Source organism: Eublepharis macularius, chromosome 12 (assembly GCF_028583425.1).
Source record: "Eublepharis macularius isolate TG4126 chromosome 12, MPM_Emac_v1.0, whole genome shotgun sequence".
NCBI classification, from domain to species: domain Eukaryota; kingdom Metazoa; phylum Chordata; class Lepidosauria; order Squamata; family Eublepharidae; genus Eublepharis; species Eublepharis macularius.
Window position 1 is genome coordinate 16,248,498 of NC_072801.1, and position 23,893 is coordinate 16,272,390.

General features: G+C 45.5%; 1 protein-coding gene across 2 annotated transcripts in view; it reads left to right on the forward strand.

The window, feature by feature from the left end:
- Positions 1–23,893, forward strand: part of CRAMP1 (cramped chromatin regulator homolog 1) — a 45,138-nt gene extending 21,245 nt beyond the window's left edge. For both annotated transcript variants that reach the window (XM_054995276.1, XM_054995275.1), the window contains exons 8-21: positions 178–301; positions 1,401–1,482; positions 1,980–3,230; positions 5,560–5,734; positions 6,638–6,816; positions 8,387–8,461; positions 9,271–9,352; positions 10,002–10,106; positions 10,442–10,617; positions 11,681–11,761; positions 14,355–14,589; positions 16,818–16,982; positions 18,415–18,560; positions 19,219–23,893. In XM_054995276.1, the coding sequence (XP_054851251.1) occupies positions 178–301; positions 1,401–1,482; positions 1,980–3,230; positions 5,560–5,734; positions 6,638–6,816; positions 8,387–8,461; positions 9,271–9,352; positions 10,002–10,106; positions 10,442–10,617; positions 11,681–11,761; positions 14,355–14,589; positions 16,818–16,982; positions 18,415–18,560; positions 19,219–19,383 (3,041 nt within the window). In that variant the 3' untranslated portion in view covers positions 19,384–23,893. The remainder of the gene's footprint in view (positions 1–177; positions 302–1,400; positions 1,483–1,979; positions 3,231–5,559; positions 5,735–6,637; positions 6,817–8,386; positions 8,462–9,270; positions 9,353–10,001; positions 10,107–10,441; positions 10,618–11,680; positions 11,762–14,354; positions 14,590–16,817; positions 16,983–18,414; positions 18,561–19,218) is intronic.

Here is a 23,893-nt window from a genome sequence, read left to right on the forward strand (position 1 = left end):
CAGAACACCTGTACAATGGCTCTTAGTGGAGCTGTTTCTGCTGCTTGTTATGACCCTGCCTACCATTTTGGTGTGGCTGGACATAGGATTTTTAACTCCTAGAATGTATTTTCAAGGCATCCTCACCTGTCACTCCTTCATTTCAGGAGTCTTTCCCTGCTTTTTCCTCTCCCCCAGGAATCAGCGATGAGGAGGATCAGAAGCCCGTCCGTCTTCCATTGAAGGTCCCCGTGGAGCTGCAGCCAAGGAATAACCATGCTTGGGCCCGCGTGCAGAGTTTGGCCCAGAATCCACGACTCAGGTACCCTAAGGCCAAGAATCTTAGGATAGAGAGGCGGGTGCGAAACTGAACCAAAAAGTTGGTTTTAGAATAATATCTGCAAAAGTAAGCAAGGATGAATAAATTGCAGTGTTTTTGTTGAAGCGTGGAATTCCGGATTCTACTAGCACAAACTATTATAATTGCTAGCAGGCATCATCTCCTCCCCCTCCCTTCATGCCCGAAGGTATAGAAGAACTTAGTTTACCCAAAATGGTTCAAATCCCAATCTAGCGTTTGCATGCATTGAATGGTTCATTCATGGCCCGGTATTTTTTCCCCTCCTTCTCTAGGGTAAATTAGTCATTTTAAAACTGTTTCTACTCTGCCTTTTTCACTACTTCAGGCCCTCGCCCCAGCAAGTTGCAGTCAACTTAAAAAGTAACAAAAATGTCTAATTAAAAAGAGAAAACAACAGCAAAGTTACTCAACCCTGACGCCACCAGCAGAAATCCACAAAATAAAAGGAATTGCACGTTACTAAAGGCGTGAGCAAATAAAATAAATGTTCAATAAAGGAGACATATGACATGCTGCAGCTCAGAAAGGTGCCCCTTCCCTGAAAGCAACCCACCTTACATAGAGACGGGTGGAGTACCGAGCTCAGGGCCGCAGCTGCTGATCTTAAACCACAAGTGGGTTTGTATGGGAATGGTCAGTCCTTGAGATACGTTCCATCCCTGACAGTTTTAGGGCTTCAAATGCCAACACTCTGCATTGAGCTTGCAAACAAACTCGTAGCCAGCTGTGTCAACATTTGCTGAAAGAAGATCAGTACAGCAGCATCCACTGGACAGTCTCACTGCCGTATTTCTGAACCTGTAGAAATCTCCCAAACACTTGTGTAGAGAGCCCCTATGTATGTCATATCAGAAGTTAGCAAGGTGTAAATAACTGATGAAACCAGGCTTTTTTCCAGGAAGGGCTGTAGGAAGAAAGCGAGGAATAGCAAGACCATTTCAAGGGGAGTGAGTGAGTGAGACGATCATTGCTGTTGGGTTCACATACGTTTTCTTTCCCCCACTGTGACTGGGGCATCACATGCTGACCTCTCCCCCATCTTTTTTGCACGGTTTGCCAGAATGATCGTGGAACTACATCGCAAAGTCTCCAGCCTCATCGAGTTCCTGAAGCAGAAGTGGGCTCTCCATGAAGTGCGCATGGTATCCTTTACTGGGTCCAGAAGAGAGGCAGTCTCTCTTGGATTTACGCAACTTGGCGAAAATTCTTCAGGTGGTTGGCAAGATATGGTGCATATTTGGGGGGAGTCATTCCAGCGTTTGTTTGGAGATTATTAGTGTGCCTTTTTATTTTCTGAATACCGACAGAAATAGAATTAGTCATACAAGAACCAAAAAGAGCCACAGCTCTCTGGTGGAGCCTCCAGTTAGTTTGTAGAAAGTTCCAAATTCAGTGCCTGACATTTACAGTTCAAAGGAATATGGTAGCAGTGATTATATGAAAGATCTCTACCTGAGGCCCTGGAAAGGCACTGCCTGTCACAGTACACAGTCCTGACCTTACTGGACCGGTGGTCTGACTCTGCATTAGGTAGCTTCATGTGTTTACTTTGGAAAGAATTACTTGTTGTGAAGGGATAGTGGGGGAGGTGTCAAGCCTTGTGTTAGCATGGCCGTATTCCTTAATGTCTCGTGCTCAGCGCAAAACACTAGCAGAAAGGCAGCTACAAGACTCCAGAGACTCTGAAACAAGTGGCAGCTGTTCAGAGGAAAAAATGATGCTCCATCTCTTCCCAGGAGAGAACTCTACCCTGACCCCGCTCCCTGGGGTTGCCCGAGTCGTACACTCCAAAGCTTTCTGCACGGTGCACTGGCAGGAGTCTGGCCGATGCAAGCAGAACACGAAGGACTCGCACCTGTTGCCTCCTGCCCAGATTCTAGGCATTCAGAGTGGCCAGGGGACAGCCAGGGGGCAGGTCAAATACCCACGGGGAACAGAAGGCAGGGGCGGGGCCAGGGCAGAGAGCACTGCAGAAGCAAGTAGAAACACTCAGCCCACATTTGATGCAACTGTAAATGCTGATGAGGGCTCTCCAGAGGCAGGGGTTATGGAAGGAGTCTCCCCAAGTCTCGGCGTCTCAAACTCTCTGGATAAGCCACCTTCTGGACTTCAGGACCCGGGCGGGCATCTGGAGAAGCCAGTTCCCACAGCTCAATGTGCCGAGGGAAGGGAGGCACCAGTCACCGAAGTGGACGCCCGGTTGCCACCCAGCAGCGTAAACTGCGATTGTGGCCCTATCCCCGATTTGGAGGAACTCTCTTTGCTTGACCCGTTTCCTCGGTACATGAAGTCTTGCCAGGATCTTATTGTCCCAGAGAAGTGTCTTTGCACAGACAGACTGAACAGGAAAGAGTTGGCCCCTCTGGGGAGCCTGTCGTCCAGGAGCACAGAGGCTGGCAGTCTCAGTGCGGTGCAGCTGGTGAGAGACCAAGGGGCATCACCCAGTTGTGGCCCATCCCCATCGGAAACTCAGGCCCTCTCCTGCTGCGGGCCACAGGCAGAAACTTGTGGCAAGGAGCTGCCGGATGCAGTAATGGAAGACTCTCAGGAGAAGCTCAGCACCTCACTGCCACCGCCGCCCCCTCAGGGACAATCCGTCGCCAAGTCTCTCAAGGATGACCCAAGCCGTCTTGTGCAACAGGTCAGAGAGGAGGGATGGAGCCTGCGAACCTCCGAGAGCCTTACCTTGGCTGAAGTCTACCTCATGATGGGCAAACCGAACAAGCTGCAGCTAGAATATGATTGGCTGGCTGTCTTGGGGCAGGAAACCCAGGAATCCGGAGAACAGGTGCCCCAAACGAAGTCTGTTTCTCCATCAGCCACTTTTCACAAACAGAAACTCCTCAACTGCCTCCTAAAACTCATATCCACTGAAGTGAACCCCAAGCCGGTAAGTATTTATTTTTAAGGCTTTCTGACCCACTTTCCAACAGAGGTTCTCAGTGAGGGACGGGTGGGGAGCAAAAACAATGAAATGAACTTAACAACTCAGGCAGTAAATTACTGCAAAATTGAGCCTGAGAGCATGTGACTGTCCATGTGACTGGTCCAGGATTATCCAGAGAGCTTCCATGGTAGAGTGAAGATTCGAACCTGGGTCTCTAGTACTCTAATCACAACACCACACTGTCAAGCTGGTTCCACAGTTTTCAGGCTGCCCCTGAAACAGCCTGTTCAGTTGTTATTTAACACATGGTGGAATTGCTAACACTGTCTGGAGCTGATCTGCTGTGCATCTGCTTACTGAGAAGTGCTGTTTTTAAACTGATATTTAACCTGTACATCTAAACCACTCTAATTGTCAAATGTGGATGTTAGTTTTTGAACTGTCTTCAAGGGCATCTCTGTGCAAAGAGCATTTTAGGTAGTCAAAATGGACTACATGGACCTGCTATAGAGGCACATCTATGACTGATAGATTTGCAACTGAGAGCCACTGTTGTCTGCATGGACATTAGAGTACAAAAAGAGGGAGTTTTTCTCTCAGTTTGGGATCTGTGGAATAACATATAGCCTGCTTTTTTATTCTGTGGTAAAATATAGGAAAGAAAATAAGCAGGAAGGAGAAAATTGCCCTCACTGTAAAAACACAAATGGTCCTTCGCTGCAACTGATAGGCAGAACATTTGACAGAATAGAATCAGAGGTGAAGAGCGTAAAGGAAGAACTGTAACCACAAACATGACAGTGCCTAGTGCTTTCAAATGTTAAAACACATTTTATGTGAAAACCCCGCAAGGTGTAGGTCAGAATTATTCCTATATTGAATACATGGAGGTGCCGACAGTGACCTTGCTAGCAAGTCCCTAAAGGGCTTCCAGATCTATGGCTCAGTGTCTCTGCTGCCCACTGAGTGGGGATTTGCAGCCATTTCTCCTGCCTTGCCCAGTAAATGACAACGTCGCATTGAATGCCATGGGACCTGCTTCCAAGCAGTCATGCAGCTAGCTAATTGCAGGCCAGCAGTGACTCAGCAAGCAGGAAAGGGTAAACCAAAGGGGATGAGAGAAAGTCATCCTTTGTTGCAATCAGAAGGAAAAATGGCTGCTGTCTCTGTAAAACAAAGTTAGGGACCTTCTGTTGGGAAAGTCACTAGTACTGGAATATCACAACTGAGCAAGATCAGTGGATTTTTTTAAAAAATTCATTACTATTTTAAATAGCCAGATATATAGAGAGAGGGGTCACCTGGAGGCAGTTTCAAGTCGCCATTGGCAACCAGACAACCTGTTAATGACAACTCTTGTAACGAGCCACTTTTTACTCTGCTAAAAAGCGGGGCTTAAATTAAACAGCCCTTTTTTAATTTGTTTAAAGCTGTAGCATTTCTTATGTGTTTGTGTACTAGAAAATGGAAAAGGAACTATGATGTGGCCTTTTTTCTAATCATATTATATTAAATTGGATTGTCGACCAGAAGTAACATAAAAAATTTAGAGCAATACTTTTAAAAAGGCTGGGGCAGAAAACGTAGTCTTTGTGGTCCATAGGGGATCATTACTGAGCATAAACAAATGGGAAATTTCGCTCTGATCCAAATCTGCCCTTCTAGGATTCCGTAACCTAAGCAGACCAATTTTCCTTCCCCTTCTGGTTTTGTTTTTGATCTTGAACCTCCTTCAATATCCATACCTTGTAGGGTCGTGAACATGCTCAGCAGTTTGAGGGTGTAAATTAAACAAAGTCCATATTTTTCTGCATTTCTGTCTCCTGAGTATGTAAGAAATGCCAGCTTGTCTGTAGTTGCCCCTGTTTTGCCATCATCTTTATGGGCACAGCATCATCAGATTTGCTTTTAGGAGCATTTAAAAAAAAAAAAAGGACAGTAAATTCCTTGTTAGATTGATGCTACCAATTGGTTGGAGAAGGTTGACTTTTCATTGTTAGCATCCTGGTTGCACTTATTCCAGAGGCATCACTCTGGCCATTGTCTGGAGAAAACATGCAGAACTACAAAATTCAGTGCTGTGTGCAGCCTGGTAATTTTTCAAATTAAGGTTGGATCAACTTCTATTCAGTAGGAGCTTCTGAGTTCCGTGGAACACTTCCTCCGCTATAAGGCAAAAGGGTGCTTCCAACCTAGGCCCAAGCTTGTTCTCTTGGAAGCTTCTGTTGGGTGTGCCACCAAGAAGGCAGATCTTCAAGAGGCCTGATTTTTTCCCCCAGCCATATGAGCTGTTTCTGACAGCAACTGGGACTCAGACTCCTGTTCTTTTCAGGCTCCAGAAACTAGCACTGTTGCAACATCCCCGATCAAGCCCATGCAAGAGGAGCACACGCTGACCCCTCCAGGGAAGGTCATTGCGATTAGCACCCGAAGTCCAGGCTGTACACGCAATCAGCCCGCCCTTCGCAACAAAACCTTTTCTCCTGGAACCACTTCCAGCCCCTCAGGTGAGTAAGTCATGGAGAAAAAAAATCACAAGTGAGTAGCAGCCAAGCTGATTTGCTTTGGGTTTTTTTCTTCCAGGCACCACTACCAAGCATGGCATTAAAACCCTCTCCAGATTCTGAAACATAACACACTTATGGAACCATGGCAGGGTTTTTGGGGTTTTCTTTTAGCCGAGAGCAGTGACTTTCTGACTTCTGAAAGCCTGTTTGAAATCCAGTTGCAGAGTCTCTGCCTGCCTGCCTGCCACAGGATTGCCCTGTGCTGCTGAGGATTCTGGGGACGGGGAGATGTTTTGCGGTTGCCCTTGCCCTATGCGAGCATGGCAGTGCACCACAGAAGCATGTCTGAACTTCCCCTGCCCTGCCACTGTACATGGGAGGGAAGAGCTATACAGCTTGCCTTTCCTTGCTGATCTTTTGAGTGCCCGCTGCATTGCCATGGCAGTTCGTGTGACGCTCAGCCTGCCCTCCCCTTCCCTGAAGAAACTGTTAGCGGGTTTCAGGCCATTTTTTCAGGTGTGGTTTCCTCTGTTGGGAGTTGCCTAGGCTATGGAGCCGTCTTTGCTGCTGGCCCACATGGTAAATTACAAGTTGGAGTGTTCCCTGGGGAAATAAAATATGTCTTGAGTCCGGCATGACCCAACCCAGGCTAGCCGCTCAATCTACCTAACCTGGGAGAACCAGCAAGTATCCATCGTGTCTGATTCCTGGTTCACAGTTCTTGCTCCACAGTTACCTGCAGCCCAGCACTAGCGCTGCTGCACCGGTTCTTCCGAAACATAGGAACAAAGGCAGGTTTGGGCGGAGGGGGGGGGGAGTGACCATCAACTTCTAAAGAATGTCTCTGGTGGAAAAATCAGGTCTGGCTTCTCATTGAACACCAATATTTTTGTATTCTTTCAGGTTTGAGAAACCCCTCTAGATCGCTGTTGGCTGGCCCTTCCAGTTCCAGAGGCCCCGATGCTGACGGTGGGCTCTTTGCAGTTCCCACAACCCTCCCGCCCAACAGCAGGCACGGGAAGCCTTTCTTGCCTAGCAAAGAAACGGAGCTGACCATCCGGCAGCACTTGGACACAATCAGTGTAAGTTACTCTGAAGGATCTCAAAGTACCAGAATGCACCCATTGTGTGTCCGGGATACTCGTAAAGAATCAGTCCAGCTTCTCTAAGGCCGGGCGGCTAAAAATGGTTTCATTCCATGTCACACCACCATTTTCCAGGGATCCCATTTGAAAGTGGAACTTGCAAAGTCCAAGGTGACATTGAAGAGTGATTGGCTAAGGCTAAAGATACGGAGATTTGGACGACTAAAATGCTTCCTTTCTCTTCCCATCTGAGAGGAAGCACAGTGTGTGTGTGTGTGAGGTGTGAACAATCTTGTATGACATAAATGTTATCTTTTGGAATGAGTAAAAAAATAAATCAAATTTTACTTGCTCATACTGTGAGAATAACGCAGATTGTCATGTAAGATAATCTGTGGCGTTAGAGAGCGATTGCTGCTGTGGGTATTGTAGACAAATACAATATTTTAAATCCAGGGTATGTTTCTAGACCCAGAGGGGCAGTGCCTTCTTCATGAGAGGAGCAATCGGGGTCCTCTTTCCCTTGTGGATAGCTGCTTGCTTTTCTCTGGTGATGTTTAAAACAAAGATTGTGTACTTGGGTTGCTTTCAGTGCAATCCTATGGAGAGTTACTCGTCTAAGGCCATTGACTTCAATGCGCTTAGACTGGTGTAACTCTGCATAGGATTGCAATGTTTGAGTGCAGAAGTTAGCATCATGTGCTCTCTTTCTCTAGTACTGGGAATATTGTAATTTTGCCTGTAGGAAATGAAGGCATTAATATTTGTAATTTTTATAAATATGCCAAATACTACAGTTTTACAATCCATAATGTATTTTATGTTGTTAAAGCAGGAGAATTTGTTTAGGTTCAATAAGAAAACAAATACTGCATATATTCTGCATATATTTCAATTTTTCTCAGCCTTTTCTGGTAGAATTACCCACCCACGGCTCCAAAATTTAAGGCACTGTTAGGTCTGTGGCTACAGCTGAGGAGATTGTACCCAGGGTCCTGAAACATGGATTTTGTCCTACTTAAGCCGTCAGTTGGACTTTGCGATAAATGCAAGTCTGTCCTGCAGGCATAACCTATTCCATAATAGCATCCACCTTCTTCACGGCCTCAGTGTAGTCGCATGGATGAAGTCTGCACCTGTGCAGGGCTAATTCTGAAACAGCCTGTAGCCTTCTATACTGGATCAGACCCAACGTCTGTTGAGTCCATCATCCTGAGCTACAGTGATCAGCTATGTGCTCCCAGAGGGGCATACAAGCATGGCATGGAGGTCAAAGCCCCTTCCTTTTTTCTTTTTCTTTGACCCCTCTAAAAATTGGCATTTGGAGGTCTCACCGCCGCTGAATGTAGAAACTCCATTTAGACATCATGGCTAACAAGCCACTGATGGATCTCTCCTCCATGAGTTTGTCTTAATCCCTTTCACAGCCAATTAAACTATGATTTGTGAATTCCACAAATTGATTAGTTACCAAGTGAAAAAGTGATTCCTTTTTGTCTGTTTTGAGCAGTGGGAAAAGAAGATGTCAGTACTTCTTGAAAAGGTGCTTTTGTTGCTTTATTTTCAGATGCAGTCTGATTTCTTCTTGCCAAAGCCAAAGAAATTGCGTAACAGACACCTGCGAAAACCGCTAGTAGTACAGGTCAGAGAAAATGACTAACTGGAATATATGTTCTGGGTATCAAGTTGTGTTTGTGAACAGATTTGACGTGGCTTCTCTCTTTCCTTGAAGCAGACCGTTGCAAACTGGTTCCTGCTCTGGTTTGGATTCCCAACCATACTTCCGTTTTGTGTTGTAGAGGCAGTCCTCCACTGAGGAGCACCTTTCTGCAGCATAAAGCACAGAGAAATGCTCTCATCAGTGGAGGACTCACAGAGCACAGGTGGAAACAGTGCTTAGGATCCCAATTTATGTGACCAAATTCTCACGTTAAAACTTTTCTGCAGTGCTTGGCTGTTACTCGCTGCTTCAGCGTTAGTTGAGGACAGTTTTAACAAGCACTTAAAATGGGGATTCTTGCAGGGGAAAAGCCAACAACCAAAGATGCTCTTCTTAAGAAGAGCACTGCTGGATCAGACCAGTGGTCCATTGACACTAACAATCTGATTCACACCTCTGTTGTGTCCCCCTTCAGTTGTCCTTTTTCTATTTCAAATCTGAAAACTCCTAGGCTCTGTAGCCTTTTCTGGTAGGAAACATGCTGCAGCCCCTTAATCATCTGGGTTGTTCTTTTCTGGTCTTTTTTCAAGCTTTTCTGTGTAATATCAGATGAATTTGATTATGAGGCATCCATCTGTGTCGAGGCTGGGGTGTTCTCAGCCTCTCTGGTGATAAAATGCATGCCTTTTTCTTTACCCTTCTTAATGTGAGATGAAAAACATAATGGTAACAGTCTTGAAATACCATTTTTTAAAGTTTTCAAAGTCCCTTTGTTTTGCTTCCTTTCTCAGAGAACCCTGCTCCCCAGGCCATCTGGAAATCCCTCCCAGCATGTCTGTTCCTTCTCCATCTTGTCTAACTCATCTGTAGCAGGTAAGGCTCCATTGGGCACATACTCTGTATTGGGTGTTCAGTCCGCCGTGAGCAAGTGACAGAATGGGAAGATGCCCCTTCAACCCATTATATCTCATTTTGTCTCAGGGGCTCATCTTTGGTTCTGAGCCAAAGTAGTTAAATCATCCAGTAACTCATTTATCAGCTTAACTAATGGTGCATTTTAAGATTTGCCTTAAAATGTGAGATAGACTAATTTAAAACCTCACTCGCTTTGCAGCAGTAACTAGACATCACTGTTTGGCAGAACATGTCTGTCTGTCTCTGTCTTGTCTGTCAAGAGGAATTTTATCCAGCCTTTCTGCCCTCATAGGGCCACCAAGCGGCTACCCAGAGGCCTGCATGCTTTGTAGCTTTACTTTCCGCACAGAAGTTAAACAACCTCCTGTTTACCTTATAACTCAACAACGTCTTAATCTTAAACATAAACTTTTCATGCAGAAGTATTATTTACACACTGTGTGTGTATGTTTGTGTGTGTGTGTGTGTGTATAAATATAAATTATATTTATAATTTCAGTGTTATACAAGATTTGTATAAGATGTATCTGTATAGTCTTTGTTCTTCCATGCCACCCAAAGTGCTCTCATATTTGGCAGCTTCTAACCTGAAATTCTTTATTTGCAGGAAGAGGATCTTTCCGGCCGATCCACTCCTCCCTTACTAAAGCTGCCGTGTCCCGCCCCATCATTCCAAAGGTTCTTCCAGCGCAAACCACCAACCATCTGCCTAGTAGGTTTCTCTTCGGAAACGGGAGAGCCAGAGAGAGAGTGTTATGGTTGCCGTGAAGAAGAAGAAAGCAGCTTCTGATGGCATTCTCCAGTCTTGTTCCATTTGTAGGGCGCTCTGAGCAATAGATACAAACTACGGGTTGGATCTAACCAGCTTTTCTGCTGGTGAAAAAGGAAGGGGGCATCCTCTTTGACCACCCAAAAAGGCTGTGCAGAGCATCCTGGGATCTGCATGTCAGCTTTTATGGGGGGAGTGTCTGTGATGCGACAAGGTCTACTGTTTTGCTGTTCTGCTGTTGTTAAGTCTTCTCTAACTTTCCCTTCTTCCGTTCAAAGGCACGATTGATCTGGCAGCCCAAAGTGCCGGTATTATCCCAAGCAGCCCTCTGCCTGTCCTAGACACTGAAGGCTTATCTGGCGTTTCCCCATTGTCTCCAGATGCTGTGGCCGCAGTGGTCACAGGGCAGGACTCAACAGTACATCAGAACGGAGGCACCTTGGCTTCTGTAACGGTCAGTTCTTTTCCTCTGGCTCGTCTAAATATTTTAATGTTGCTCACAAACTATAACCAGATGGACAACCTTACTCAGTAAGATTTTAACTTGGGGCCCAACTTCTCCTTTCACCTTTTTCACCTATTTTACCATATATGGCTTCTCTGTACCTAGTGGGCACACATTCCCCTCCCCAAGTCATACTCCGAATATTTAACTGGTTAGTTTAAACCAAGATGTAAAATTTTACCCTTCCCCACAGGATGACTTTTTTGCTCCCACCCCTTCCTGTTCATTCATTCATTTTCATTTCATTTATTATGATCAAAGCTCAGCCAGCATCAGCTTAACAGTACGATCTACACACAAACACAAAGTCTGTATGAAGGCAATAACATTTATAGCCTCATCATAGTCTAATTTCAGTAATACGTGCTGATTAATAAAAGATTTTGAGTATCTGCGTCTTTGTTAACCTAGCCAAAGCACAGCGTTTAGCCACTTTGAAGATGGTCTCATTAGAACAATCTGTGAGGATTTTTTGATCCCCGCTCTCTTGCTGTCAAGAACATATTGCCATTGTCATCCCAAGGCTTGCGTGTGAGATTATCTCTTGCAAACATATTATTCCATTGCGCCTCTAACTGTTCAGCAGTAACAATGTGAGCAAACATCTGAATAAGCTCGAAGATCCATGGTGGGGAGGGGAATCCTTGAATGTGTGAAAGCAGCCCGTTGAAAATTCAAGAGAGCTCCAAAGCTGGGTTTCCAGTGGTAGCACATCAGGGTTCCTGGTGGGTCCCAAGTCAGCCCCAACCGCCTCCTCTTCCTTGTGTTCCAGCGCTTGGAATTTTTCAGAGGTTTTTCGGAGTGGTGGGCGGGGAGATCACCGAAGGAATGATGAATAAGGCAGAATTAAAATAGGAATAAACACACAGTATTTGATGCAGTGTATTTGCTTCCACAAGCTTCTCCTATGCAGGCAGTCACAGGGTGGCAGACTTGATCACAGCCCTTTCCTGCAAATTTTTCACTCTGTGAACATGGAACTTAAGCATTTTGGACTGGCTTTTTTTTCTAGGGCTCAGGCACTGAATGTCGAGTTCCTTTCCTTGGTCTCCCATCACAACCTGATCAAGAGGCAATCCCTGATGGCTTCCAGGTTAGTGTATGAATCCATTGAGTGGCAGCCACTCTAACTACATAGTGATGTCCTGCTTTCATTCATTCATTAACCTTTCATTAACATCTGCCTCCATTCCTGAGGACTGGAAGGTAGCTAATGTCACCCCCATCTTTAAAAAGGGTTCCAGAGGAGATACGGGAAATTACAGGCCAGTCAGTCTAAAGTCAATACCGGGTAAGTTGGTGGAAACCGTTATTAAAGATAGAATTAGTAGGCACATTGATGAACAAAAGCTATTGAGAAAGACTCAACATAGATTCTGTAAGGGAAGATCTTGTCTCACGAACCTGTTAAGAGTTCTTTGAGGGAGTGAACAAACATGTGGACAAGGGGGAACCAATAGATGTTGTCTACCTGGACTTCCAGAAAGCTTTTGATAAAGTTCCTCATCAAAGGCTGCTAAGTAAGCTCAATAGTGATGGGGTAAAAGGACAAGTCCTCTTGTGGATCAAAAACTGGCTAATGAATAGGAAGCAGAGAGTGAGTATTAATGGGCAATATTCACAGTGGAGGGTGGTAACAGTATTGGGTCTGGTGCTTTTTAACTTGTTCATTAATGATTCGGAGTTTGGAGTAAGCTGTGAAGTGGCTAAGTTTGCGGATGACACTAAATTGTTCAGGGTGGTGAGAGCCAGGGAGGATTGTGAGGCACTCCAAAGGGATCTGTCGAGGCTGGGCAAGTGGGTGTCAATGTGGCAAATGAGGTTCAATGTGGCCAAGTGCAAAGTAATGCACATTAGGGCCAAAAATCTTAAACAGTGATGGGGGCCAAACTGGCAGAGACTGACCAATAGAGAGATCTTGGAGTCGTGGTAGATAACTCACTGAAAATGTCAATACGGTGTGCGACAGCAATAAAAAAGGCCAATGCTATGCTGGAGATTATTAGGAAGGGAATTGAAAACAAATCAGCTAGTATCATAATGCCCCTGTATAAACTAATGGTACGGCCTCATTTGGAATACTGTGTACAATTCTGGTCACCACACCTCAAAAAAGATACTATAGCGCTGGAAAAAGTGCAGAAAAGGGCAACTAGAATGATTAAAGGGATGGATCACTTCCCCTATGAAGAAAGGTTAAAGCGCTTGGGGCTCTTTAGCTTGGAGTAACAATGACTGAGGGGTGACATGATAGTGGTTTACAAGATTATGCATGGGATAGAGAAGGTAGAGTAAGAAGTATTTTTCTCCCTTTCTCACAATACAAGAACTTGTGGGCACTCCATGAAATTGCTGAGCAGTCGGGTTAGAATGGATAAAAAGAAGTACTTCACCCAAAGAGTGATTAAGACATGGAATTCACTGCCACAGGAGGTGGTGGCAGCTTCAAGCATAGACAGCTTCAAGAGGGGATTTGGATAAAGATATGGAGCAGAGGTCCATCAGTGGCTATTAGCCACAAGGTATAGATGGAACTCTCTGTCTAGGGCAGTGATGCTCTGTACTCTTGGTGTTTGGGGGGGGGGGCAATCAGTGGGAGGGCTTCTAGTGTCCCTTCCCCACTGGCAGACCTCCTGAGGACACTTGGTTTTTTGGGCACTGTGTGACACATTGGCCTGATCCAACATGACTTCTCTTATGTTCTTATGCTTTACCTGAGCGTATCTTGCACAGGCTGCACTGGAAGGTTTTTATTATATCATTGATGGATGTAACTCATCTGTATAAATATCTGCAGTTTGGCTTAGAACAATAAGAGTTGTTACAGAACATCAGAAAAAGAAAACAAGATAAAAACAGCAACTAAAGAAGAGGAAGCAAATGCATTAAAACTGGAGCCAAGTATAAATGTAGGAAACTCTTTAAAAAGCAGCCAGGATAAGCCCATTAAAAGAAACAATACATTGAACAAAGGAGAATCTGATGGCAAAAATTAATAGAACTCAAAACTACATTGGGGTGTGTAGACCATCCAACTTCCTTAGGGCCTGTTGCAGGACTAATGAAAGGTCATTCAATTGTGAAGGCCTGTGGCTTAATGAGAGAGCATCTGCTTAGCATGCAGAGGTTCCCTGGTTCAATTCCCGGCATCTCCAGTTAAAAGGATGAGGGAGTAAGTGATGTGAAAGACCTCTGGCTGAGACCCTGGAGATCCACTGCCAGTCTGAGTAAGCAATACTGAACTTGATGGACTGATAGCCTGATTCAGTATAAGACAGCTTCATGTGTTCATGCCAGGAGCCCCTGCAGTATCAACTCAGGAACGGGCTTAGAGCCAGGAGACCTGGTTTTAGCTGCAGCCTTGAAGAAGAGAGAGTTGTGAGCAACACTTCCGATTGTCCAAAAAATGGAATTGAGCAGGTCAAAGACAAGGGTTTGGTCAGTCGTGCAGTGCAGTGGATAACTTTTATTCCCAAGCCAAGTATAAAGTTTCTTAGGTTTGCATTGCTGGTATCCCATCTGTCAAATTGAGCATATCCGGGTAGGACTGCACAGGGAAGAAATGATTGGCAAAGAGTTGCAGACGCGCAGCCTGATAGGAGCATTTCTGTGCATTTAAAAGCAAAGTGCCATTGCAAAAGCATCAGAAAATGTATACCAACTTCCGTGTTGTGCTTGTTAAACAGGGAACACCGGTTCTTTCTCTGCCTGAACTTCCCAAAACTACTCTCCAGAATGGCCTTCCCACTCCTCCACTTTCCTCCTCTGAAGCCTCCACCACTCGCCTGTCTCCTCCAAATGTCTCCGCCCTCCTGGATATCTCTCTTCCTGGACCCCCTGAGGATGTGCTGTCTCAGGGAGAGCCCGCCACTCAGATCAGCGACTCGATCATTGAAATTGCAATCAGCTCTGGGCAGTATGGTAAGAGGATAAACTGGGTTGAATGGACATTTCTGGTTGAAACTCCAGAATCTCAGCACAGTTGTGGTTTGGTGACTCCACACTCTTCTTCTTCTTTACCTTGAAGAATTTGAGTGGAAGAATGTTCTCTTGAAGGACAGCTGAGTGTTTAAAACCCTTGATTGACTCAGTTTGCTGAATAGAATTCCATTGTTTTAGGATGGAGGAAAATTCCTAGGAAGATGCTTGGATCTGCCTCGATATTTCTGTGAGACTTAGGAGACAAAAATGCTTAGGCTATATAAGAATGAGATGATTCAGACATTTTAGTGAGCACATTGTTCAGCCCTTTGTGCAACTTTAGTGCTTTAAAATGCACACACTTTTCTGCAAATGGGAATTTTACAGGGAGGAAAAGCAACTTTAGAGAGGCAAGGCAAGGCTATCTTAGGGTGCTTTTGTCCAAGCAATCCCTCATGTACATGACAAGATAGTATGGTCATACAGAGGACTGTACCATAAAAATCTTCTGAATGAATTGCTTGCAGATTGTAAAAAAAAAAAAAAAAAAGTCAAGCAGAGCTTTGCTGGTTAGGATAATAAAGAGCATCAAGTTGGGCAGCTTTTAAAGGTGATGTTGGGGGAAGATACTACAAGCTAGGGGTGTACGATTCCGGTTTCCGATGTGGGAAAAATACCCGAATTGGACCCGATTCACAAAGATTCAGGATTTCCTAAACGGTCCCAGTGTACTGGAGCCATTTCAGAAACACCGAATCAAAGATTCCTGGAGCAATTTGTATAGCTTCAGGAAGCTTTGGGTCAAGGGATTTAAATGCCCCTTTCCGTGCTGCTGTGCAGGGGCACAAAGGGGGCATTTAAACCCCGAATCAGCTGCTTGTCAGGGGTTTCCCCAACAAGCGGCTGAGTCCAGGCTGTGGGGGTGAAATGCCCCTTTCCGAGCTGCTGCCCTGCTCGCCGGCGCACGGGGAGCGCTTTACAGTTTAATACCCCCTCCCTCCAGCTGACTAGCTTTAGTCAGCTGGAGGGAGGGGGTGCCCCTCTTCGCCTGGGAATTCCCTCGCGCTTCTCACACCGGGTGAAGCAGGCGCACCAGCAAGGCAGGTAAAACTACCTCGCCGCCACAGGCGCTTACTCATACACTGTGAGAGGGGTGAGGGAATTCCCTCGCTCCTCTCGCATTGGGTGAACAGGCGCCGGTGCAAGAGGGGCGGGGAGATTCTCTCATCCCTCTTGCATTGGGCAAGTGGGCACCGCTCAGCTGCTGCACCCTGTGCGAGAGAGGCGGGGGAGATTCCCTCGTCCCTCTTGCATCAAGTGAAGGGGACAGCGGGGCGGTAGGCTTAAGCCTGCACCCTGCCGCCTGGTGCTCCATTTGCCTGCTGCAGAAGGGTCCAGGGAATGCCTTGGCCCCTTCCACAGCGCGCAAAAGGAACAGTAGGGTGGTAGGTTTAAGCCTGCAGCCCCGTCGCCTTCTTTGCCCGCTGCAGAAGGGGTTCAGGATTCCCTGGCCTCTTGTGCAGTGGGCAAAGGGAGCACTCCACGGTGCGGCTGCACGCTTAAGCCTGCCGCCCCCTCACTTCTCCAGCTGCAGAGGGGGCCGGGGGGGCCTTTGCTGGCTGCAGAAGGGGCCATTCCAGCAGCAGGCCAAGTGAGCGGGGATAGGATTGTAAACCTACACTTTTCTAGCCGCTTGCTAGAAAAAGGTTTAAACTTCCAGCATCGCTGCTTATTTTACACGGAAAACCTTTCCTCTCCCCCCCCCCCATTGGATGAAGGTAAGTGGCTGGGCTGGAAGTTTAAAAGCTTTTCAGTGTTCTCCGAATCTTTACGGAGCATACCAAAGCCGGACAATTATCAATTTCTGAAGTGGCTTTTTTTTGAAATCTAAAAAAAATATTCTTACACACCCCTACTTCAAGCCATTAACATTCCTCAGGAAGGACAACAAGGAAAGCAAAAAGAATAAAAAGTCATATTTTTGGCTGCCGGCAAACACTGTTGTCATCTCTATAAGCAGGTAACTACTGTTGTTGAACAGATAGAGAGGGAGTAATTTGGAACTCCACCTCTTGTGATGTCCACACCAAAGGCTTGGCTGCAAGGGGGTTATTTTTTCCTTAGCAGGTGCTGCTCTCTCTTTAAGGATGCCAGCCTTTCATGAGAACCCTGGCTGTGTGTCTATTTGCGTCAGTCTTCTTAAATTTTTTGCTGCTTTGCATTTACAGGTGAAAATGTTTCTCTGTCTCCGGCAAAGCTGAATGGCAGCGATAGCTCCAAAAGTCTTCCGTCCCCTTCCTGTAGCCCTCAGCAAAACTGGATCGCTTCTCCCACCCACGACCCCCAGTGGTACCCCAACGACTCCACCGACTCTTCCCTCAGCAGTTTATTTTGTGAGTGTCTCCCTGGGAAAACCGGCTGATCTTGCGCTGCCTCCCTCAGCATTAAAGCTCCCCACCCCACAGGCAAGGGTAGATCGGGGGTGTTTGGGAACCAGAACACTTAAGTGGAATCTTTCTCAACGAAATGTAATGTGCTGTTTTTATGAAAACAAGTGGATGTTGGACTGAGATTGTTCGCAAACTCTCTGCCGCCTTTGTGCCAAACATGGGGTCCAAGACTGCTTTGGAGCAATTGAGAAAACAATCAAATAAAACCAATTAGTATAAACTGATAAGTATTATAAATTTGGGCTGGAAACCGTGCAGCTTTCAAATTAGTGAAGGTTGAAGCGGGGGGGGCGGGGGTGGCCTTGCACACCAGTAGTCTAGGCAAACAGGGCGTCTTTTTCTGTGGTGCCTGAAAGCCATCGGAAGCGGTGCCAGGAGAGATCTTCTCTTCAGAGGCAGTTCCATAGACAGAGTGCAGCTGTAGGGAAATGCCCTCCCGTTGGTTGCTGCCTAGCTGATCCCCATGGTGGGAGTGTCTGGAGAAGTTACCAGAGATAGTCTCAGCAGAAGGGCAAGTTCCTGCTGGCATAGGTAGTCCTTCGATCCACAATCCAAATGATTGACAAGAAGAACAGGAGGGCCAGAATCAAAGGCATAGATTGCCCCAGAATTGTCCTGCAAATGATCTTGCCTCTTCCTTCCCCGTTCCCAAGCTGTTTTCTTTGCTCATTCTGACTTAGTGCTTCAATCTGCAGTCAGGAGTGCATGTTGTTGCCATCTTTGACACATACTCTAAATGCTCAGAGGCCATCGTACCTGGGTGGCCAGTGAGTTCCTAGAATCTATTTCCCTTTTATGCCTAATCATCGTAAAGTCTGGAAATTATACTACATTGTCACACAGGGTTGGATCAGACTAAATTTTCTGCTCACCCAAAGCACTTTTATTACTGGAACAGAACGTTCCTGCCTCTCCACCTCACTCGGTGGCCCACTGATCTCTTGGTGGGCAGGGGATCCCTCAAGAACAGCCTGATAGTAATTCAAGGGTCTATAGCAGGAAGAGGGAATTGGTAGAAATTACCCCTCCCCTTCCCTTGGTAGAAAACTCAGACTGGATCCAGCCATCATTTCCTTTGCATAATATGTAGAAACAAGAAGGGGTTGTTTGGGGGGTGGGGGTGGGGGTTGTTGTCAAACAAAAAGTGAGATATCAAATTAGTATAGGTGTTAGTGGTATATACGTATGTATGTTACCTGCAGCAGGGAAGGAGTTGTTTTTAGGTCATTGAACCAAATATAGTTGAAATGGAGTGTTGCTTACTTAAGTCTGGGAAAGTGAATTAGCATCTTGTGGGGCCTTCCTTGTATTCCCCCCCCCTTCCCCACAATCCTTGAGTGTCTACTGATAACTCAGTCCCTTGTTTGTTTTGCAGCGAGCTTCCTTTCCCCAGAGAAGGGCCGGAAGATGCTGCCGACTTCCATGGGGACCACTGGCAGCACCTCCTTATTGGGACCGAGCCTGCTGGATGGGAACTCACGGGACTCCTTTGTGTCTCGTTCCATAGCAGATGTTGCTGAGGTTTGTCATGTGGTACATGTTGTGGTTCAGATCAAAGCCAGCTGTGGAAATAATTCTAGGAAGTGGGCAGGGTTTCTTGGAGATCAGTCTGGATCTGGAGGCTAGTTGTTCTGTGTGTGTGTGAGAGAGAGAGAATATGAGAAGGGTACATTAAAAAAATTAGGTTTCTGAGCGAGGTCAGCTCCCTCTTCCCCCTCCAAGACCCTATGGTTATGAGCCACTGTGATATGCCACACTAAGGCCAGAGAGACTCCGGTTGAAATCCCTGCTCAGCCATAGGGCTCCCTTTAACTGGCAATGCATATTTCAAATGCAAGACCATAAAGGATATTCAGCAAGGCCGTCTTGTCCCATCTTGCCATTTCCACAGATAAACAATTGAGGTAATCAGATTCTAGGTGTGTGTACTGAGAAGCAAGTCCCACTGTGCTCAGTGGGACTTCCTAGGTACAGTGTCCTTTTTGGTGTCTCCCTGTGGAATCCATGGGCCCTGGTCTTGCAGCCCTACTGGTACCACTGCTCACAGTGCAATGTACCCAGCCTCTGTGCTGTAGTTTCATCTGCCCAGGGTTTGTATTCTGCTTCTTTGAATAATCACAGCAGTTGTCATCGGTAGATATGACATAACCCTTGCTTGTTCCCTTCTCTTCCCTTGCAGGTAGATTCCCAGTTGGCTTGCATGATGAACGAGAACAGCATAGATTACATTTCCCGTTTCAATGACCTCGCCCAGGAGTTGTCAATACCCGAGCCACCCCGCCGAGAAATCCTCTTCGATGGAGGAGGAGGAGGAGGCCCTCCGATCGGTGACCTCTCTCAGTGAGCGCCTTTGACCAACCAGCTGGCTGGTGGGAATTGTTGGACTGGCTGGAACCTGGAGAGAAGCAGCCGATGGCATAGCTATGCAGCTGATAACTTTGGATTGCTCTACCGACAGCATGCCTCATACAAATAGCAGTGTCGTCTTTGAGCATCTACCGTTCCTGGAATGTGCAATATGCTAGGAACAATGCAACCAGGAGCAGTATTATTGGAAATTCAACACATAGTAAGCTGGTGTCTAAACAGAGTTTACATGACAGACCTGGACTTGTGGTCCAAAACAGCCTGGGCAGCAAAATCAACAAAATACTTTTTTTTTAAATACAGTAAACCAACACCCTTATTGTGGTATCCACATGGTGGGGGGAGTGTGTGTATGTGGTTAAAAGATTCATCATCTCAATCAATCATAGTTGGCTTGGTTGACAGATTCAGTCAAATCAATATTCTTTGCACTTTCCTTAACATGCAACAGGTAATTCCACAATGTTTTCACCAGGGTTCTCTTTCTTGCAATCAAGTTCATTAACATTCCAGTATGGGATAGGAAGCTTGTGTCTGTTCCCAAAAGCTGGAGCGATTTGCTGAGCAGCCTGTGAACCCTTTTTGTTTTGCCTCTCCTTCTCCCAGGCAACCTCCTCATCAAAGGGCTTGTGTGCTGTAGTTTTCTCTTGAGGGCTAGAAACTTTGAGAAGGGGCTTTGGTAGCATTCTTTTCCTCCCACCGCTTTATTGTGCGTTTCCCCAAGTACCCTCTGTGTCCCCTTGATTGTCTTATGGTGAAGTCCTGTGCAGAGTTGCTCCTTTCTACGCCCACTGATTTCAACTCTGTCCAGGGTTGCTCTGTCTGTACCCCGCCCGCCCCCCCCCTGAAAAATCTGTACTCTTCTGTGTGATAAGACAGGTGACATGGTCTTCAAGTGCAGAACCGTGGGCTCCAGACAGTTTAATTTGCTGCTCCTTGCTAACTTTAGTTGTGCACTTGGCAGCTTTGACCTGCTGTTTGCTCACCTATGTCCTTGGGTCCCAACCCCCCTTGATTGAGTCTTTAAAAGTGTGCCAGCTAGCATTCAACACCTGCACTCCAGTTCCAATAGAGACAGATTCAATTAAAATGTGTGGGGTTTTTTCCTCTTGACATGTAACGGAAAGGCAGCTCTCTCTCTGCACCCTTTCCCTCCTCCCAGCCATCTAAGCTGTGCTTCTGCTCACGTAGGCAATCCTGTATTGCAACTATATGAATAGCTATTTACTTGTGGTTAATGGTGGACCCTCGTGTCATTGTCAATAGGAACTTGATTTATAGAAGGTGCGCTACTCTCTGGGGATGCCCTGTATTTGCCTTGATTGGGAAGACTGCATCGGGAGTCTAACTGTGCAATCCTAAGCAATGTAGCTTTGTTTAGGATTGCACTGTAACTCTCAGGGGTAAAGTTACCAGAATTGACAATCCCAGGAAAAGGACCAAAACCGCTGCTAGTCAGCAGTAGCTCCTTTGTTTTGAGGACTCTGTCACTGCCCCCATAAAAAATGTCTCCAGGGAAACATTTAATTCAGTGCAGCATTAGGAAACCTTTCTGGGCTGTGAATTGGAGTGCTGTTCAACCTGGATTGGGAAGATCTGAGCTTTCATAGGTAAAAAGAATTTGAGAAGATCCACGTTGTGCCTGTATTTGTGTAGTTACCATTTTAACACGACTCCTTTGCTGAAGATTATTCTTTCTTGCTCTGTTACTTTTTTCTAGAATGCTTTCATGATCAGGGAGGCACACGGAATCTTATTCCTGGCTAAATAAATCTTACGGTCTTGGGTGCTGCTGAGCATAATGGTGGTCTAGCAGCTCTGAAGCTCCAGACAATTCCACACCTCTTGGGGTTTTTCTGGCTTCTTTTGCGAGCAGAGGACTGTTCGCAGGGCACAATGAGGGGTCCCTGAGTGCCTATGAAGTACAGCCTTTATTTAGGGGACGGGTGGGAGCTGTCTTCTTTGTACATGGAGGAGCATTGTTTTTGCAAGTTTTGGATATGCTCGTGGCAGTGTGGCCAAGATTGGCACTGTCAAAAATCATTGTTCTGCCTGGCTGTCAGGTTTTGCTAGAGCATTTAAAGCAGACTGCTTTTCAGCTCACTGTCATTCAGACTCTTTCAATGGAAGTGACAGCTTTCCCTTTTTTAAAACACTTCATGGCAGCTTTCATGTTAAAAAAAAACATTCAAAAGTAGTTAACATTAATATGCTTGCAATACAAAAAAAGAGGCCCTCGCTTTCTGATTTTGGATTGCATCCAGTACAGCATTTCCACAAGTACAAGGACATCTGCTTGTGCAATATGACTTTCTCCTACCCCGCCCCCCCCCGAAGCGACACAGAAGCACAAAATGCACCGTGAAATTTGGTAGAACATTTTGGACTGCTGTGGGAGGGGGGCAGCAGAAAACGTCTCACTCTGTGGGCAGCTGTGCTTTTGGAAACGCTGCACTGGATCCTCCCGTTTATTTGGTGGTTACATCTCTGTTTGGCCACCTCCTGCCCTTCCATTCTGTTTATAAAATGACGGCTGTTGCAAGGAGTTTATGAAGGTCTCCCTCCTCTGTGTCTCTGGATTGTTTGGCAGCCCTGCTCCTTAACTGGGATACTGCTTATCAGGTCTCTGTCCCTTGTGTGATGGCAGATGGCCCTTCTGCTATCTGCTTCCTGGCTCAATAGAAGATAAAGTGTTATTAGCTGTTTTTATCAGTTGTGAAGTCAGGAGGTTTTAGTAGTTTTGGTCACTGGGGGCATCAAAAAAATTAAATCAGGATGGAGCTGCTGGACCAACACTAAACAGAGAAGTTTGTGTTGCAGATCTTGCTCACTAAAATTATTGGGTATACATACTATAGAACTTCTATTTCTGACAAGCTCTCATTAATCACATCCTTTCTTTGTTTTTTAAAATGCAAGTGGTCAGTCTTTCTTCCGCCTTTTGTCTCTCTCGTATATGGTGTATGGATTTAGTTTGTTTCCAGGTACTCAGTCTTTGTTGTTTGAATGCAAATGCTAACTTTGACCAGGCCATAACATTGGCTGTCATCAAACACTTAGGTGTACCTTTGATGGGGGGGGGGGTGAGGAACCTCATCTCTTTCAATGCAGAAGTACCCACAGTTTGAATTGTGCTTTCAGTCAACAAGAAAACTTCCTGAGTTTTTGTCACTGAGTATGTTTTGAGCAAGTTCTAGGCGACCTGCAGGCGTGGTCGCATCTAAGCTAGATTTTCCTATTGCCTTACTTCATGTTTCTCCGAGGCACCGAACGAAGGTCATTATTGGGATGAACTGGTTTCTGTAAAACATCTACCTTGACAATTTTTTTTGACATTGCATGGTTGGATGACAAAGGTGGTAGTAAATCAGTCTGCATGTGCAGACTGTGTGTGCAATGATGGCAAAATTTTCCCACAAGGCAGAGGAGTGGGTGCCTGTGGTAGTAGCCTGCCATGTAAAATTGAAGAATTCAAGCAGGAGTATGGATCAGCCACCTTTCTGCAGTGCCTGTGTAGGAGAATGATGGGTCACCTTGTCAGTACGTTACTTCACTGCGTTTTCTTTTTCATCAGTGGGGGCAAAAGCCCTCGGGAACTCCTGCCCCACAAGTTCCATTATGAAAGAAGCAAATATTGTGCAGGAATAATTTCCCTATGAATGTGCCGTATACCTACACAACATAGAGATGTGGGATTTTGGATGGGGGTAACCCTCCATTCAGTTTTATAGGGCCATCTTAAGCAGAATTACACCCTTCTAAGTCCATTGACTTAAATGGATTTTGAAGGATGTAACTTCTCCTTGGATGGGATGCTCTAGCCAGCTTTTATAACCATTTTTTTTCTTCATTTATACTTTCCAGCAATTTTAAATACCTTGGATCAAATTGTACCTACTGATATACAAGTCTTGTCTGCTGGCTTGATGGATCCTTTCTAGGGTTTTAGCATTGGTTTTAGGGGGGGTTGTTTATTTTTTTTAAAAAAAACACAGACACGTCAGATGCATTTGTGAGGAACAAACTGCACTTTGATTTTTCTCAAAACCCTTTTTCTCTCCTGACTTCATGGTGAACTGTATATGCTAAATGAGTGAAAACGTTTGCAAGGTCTACAGCAATGAGTTATTTCAAGTTGCCAAAATGTGGTAACCCGCTTGTGACTTGGGCAGCAGACTCCATTGCTGTTTCTTTTAATAATAGTTAAGCCATATCATCTAAGGTTTTGGGCTTGTTTTGAGATGTGAATTTGTTTTATAGATAATAAAATTAAACATTGTGTATGTATACAGCTGGAATGCTTGTCCTTACCAATTACTTTTTTTGTACCATATTGTAAACTATTTTATTTATTCTTTACCGATTTTGGGGGGAAAGGTGTTTGGGTTATTTAATGTAATATACAAAAGCTGTTAAAAACTTCTTGTTTTAAATTTCCAATTCAACTTGTAAAGCTGTTTTTATGATTGTGCATAAACACATACTAA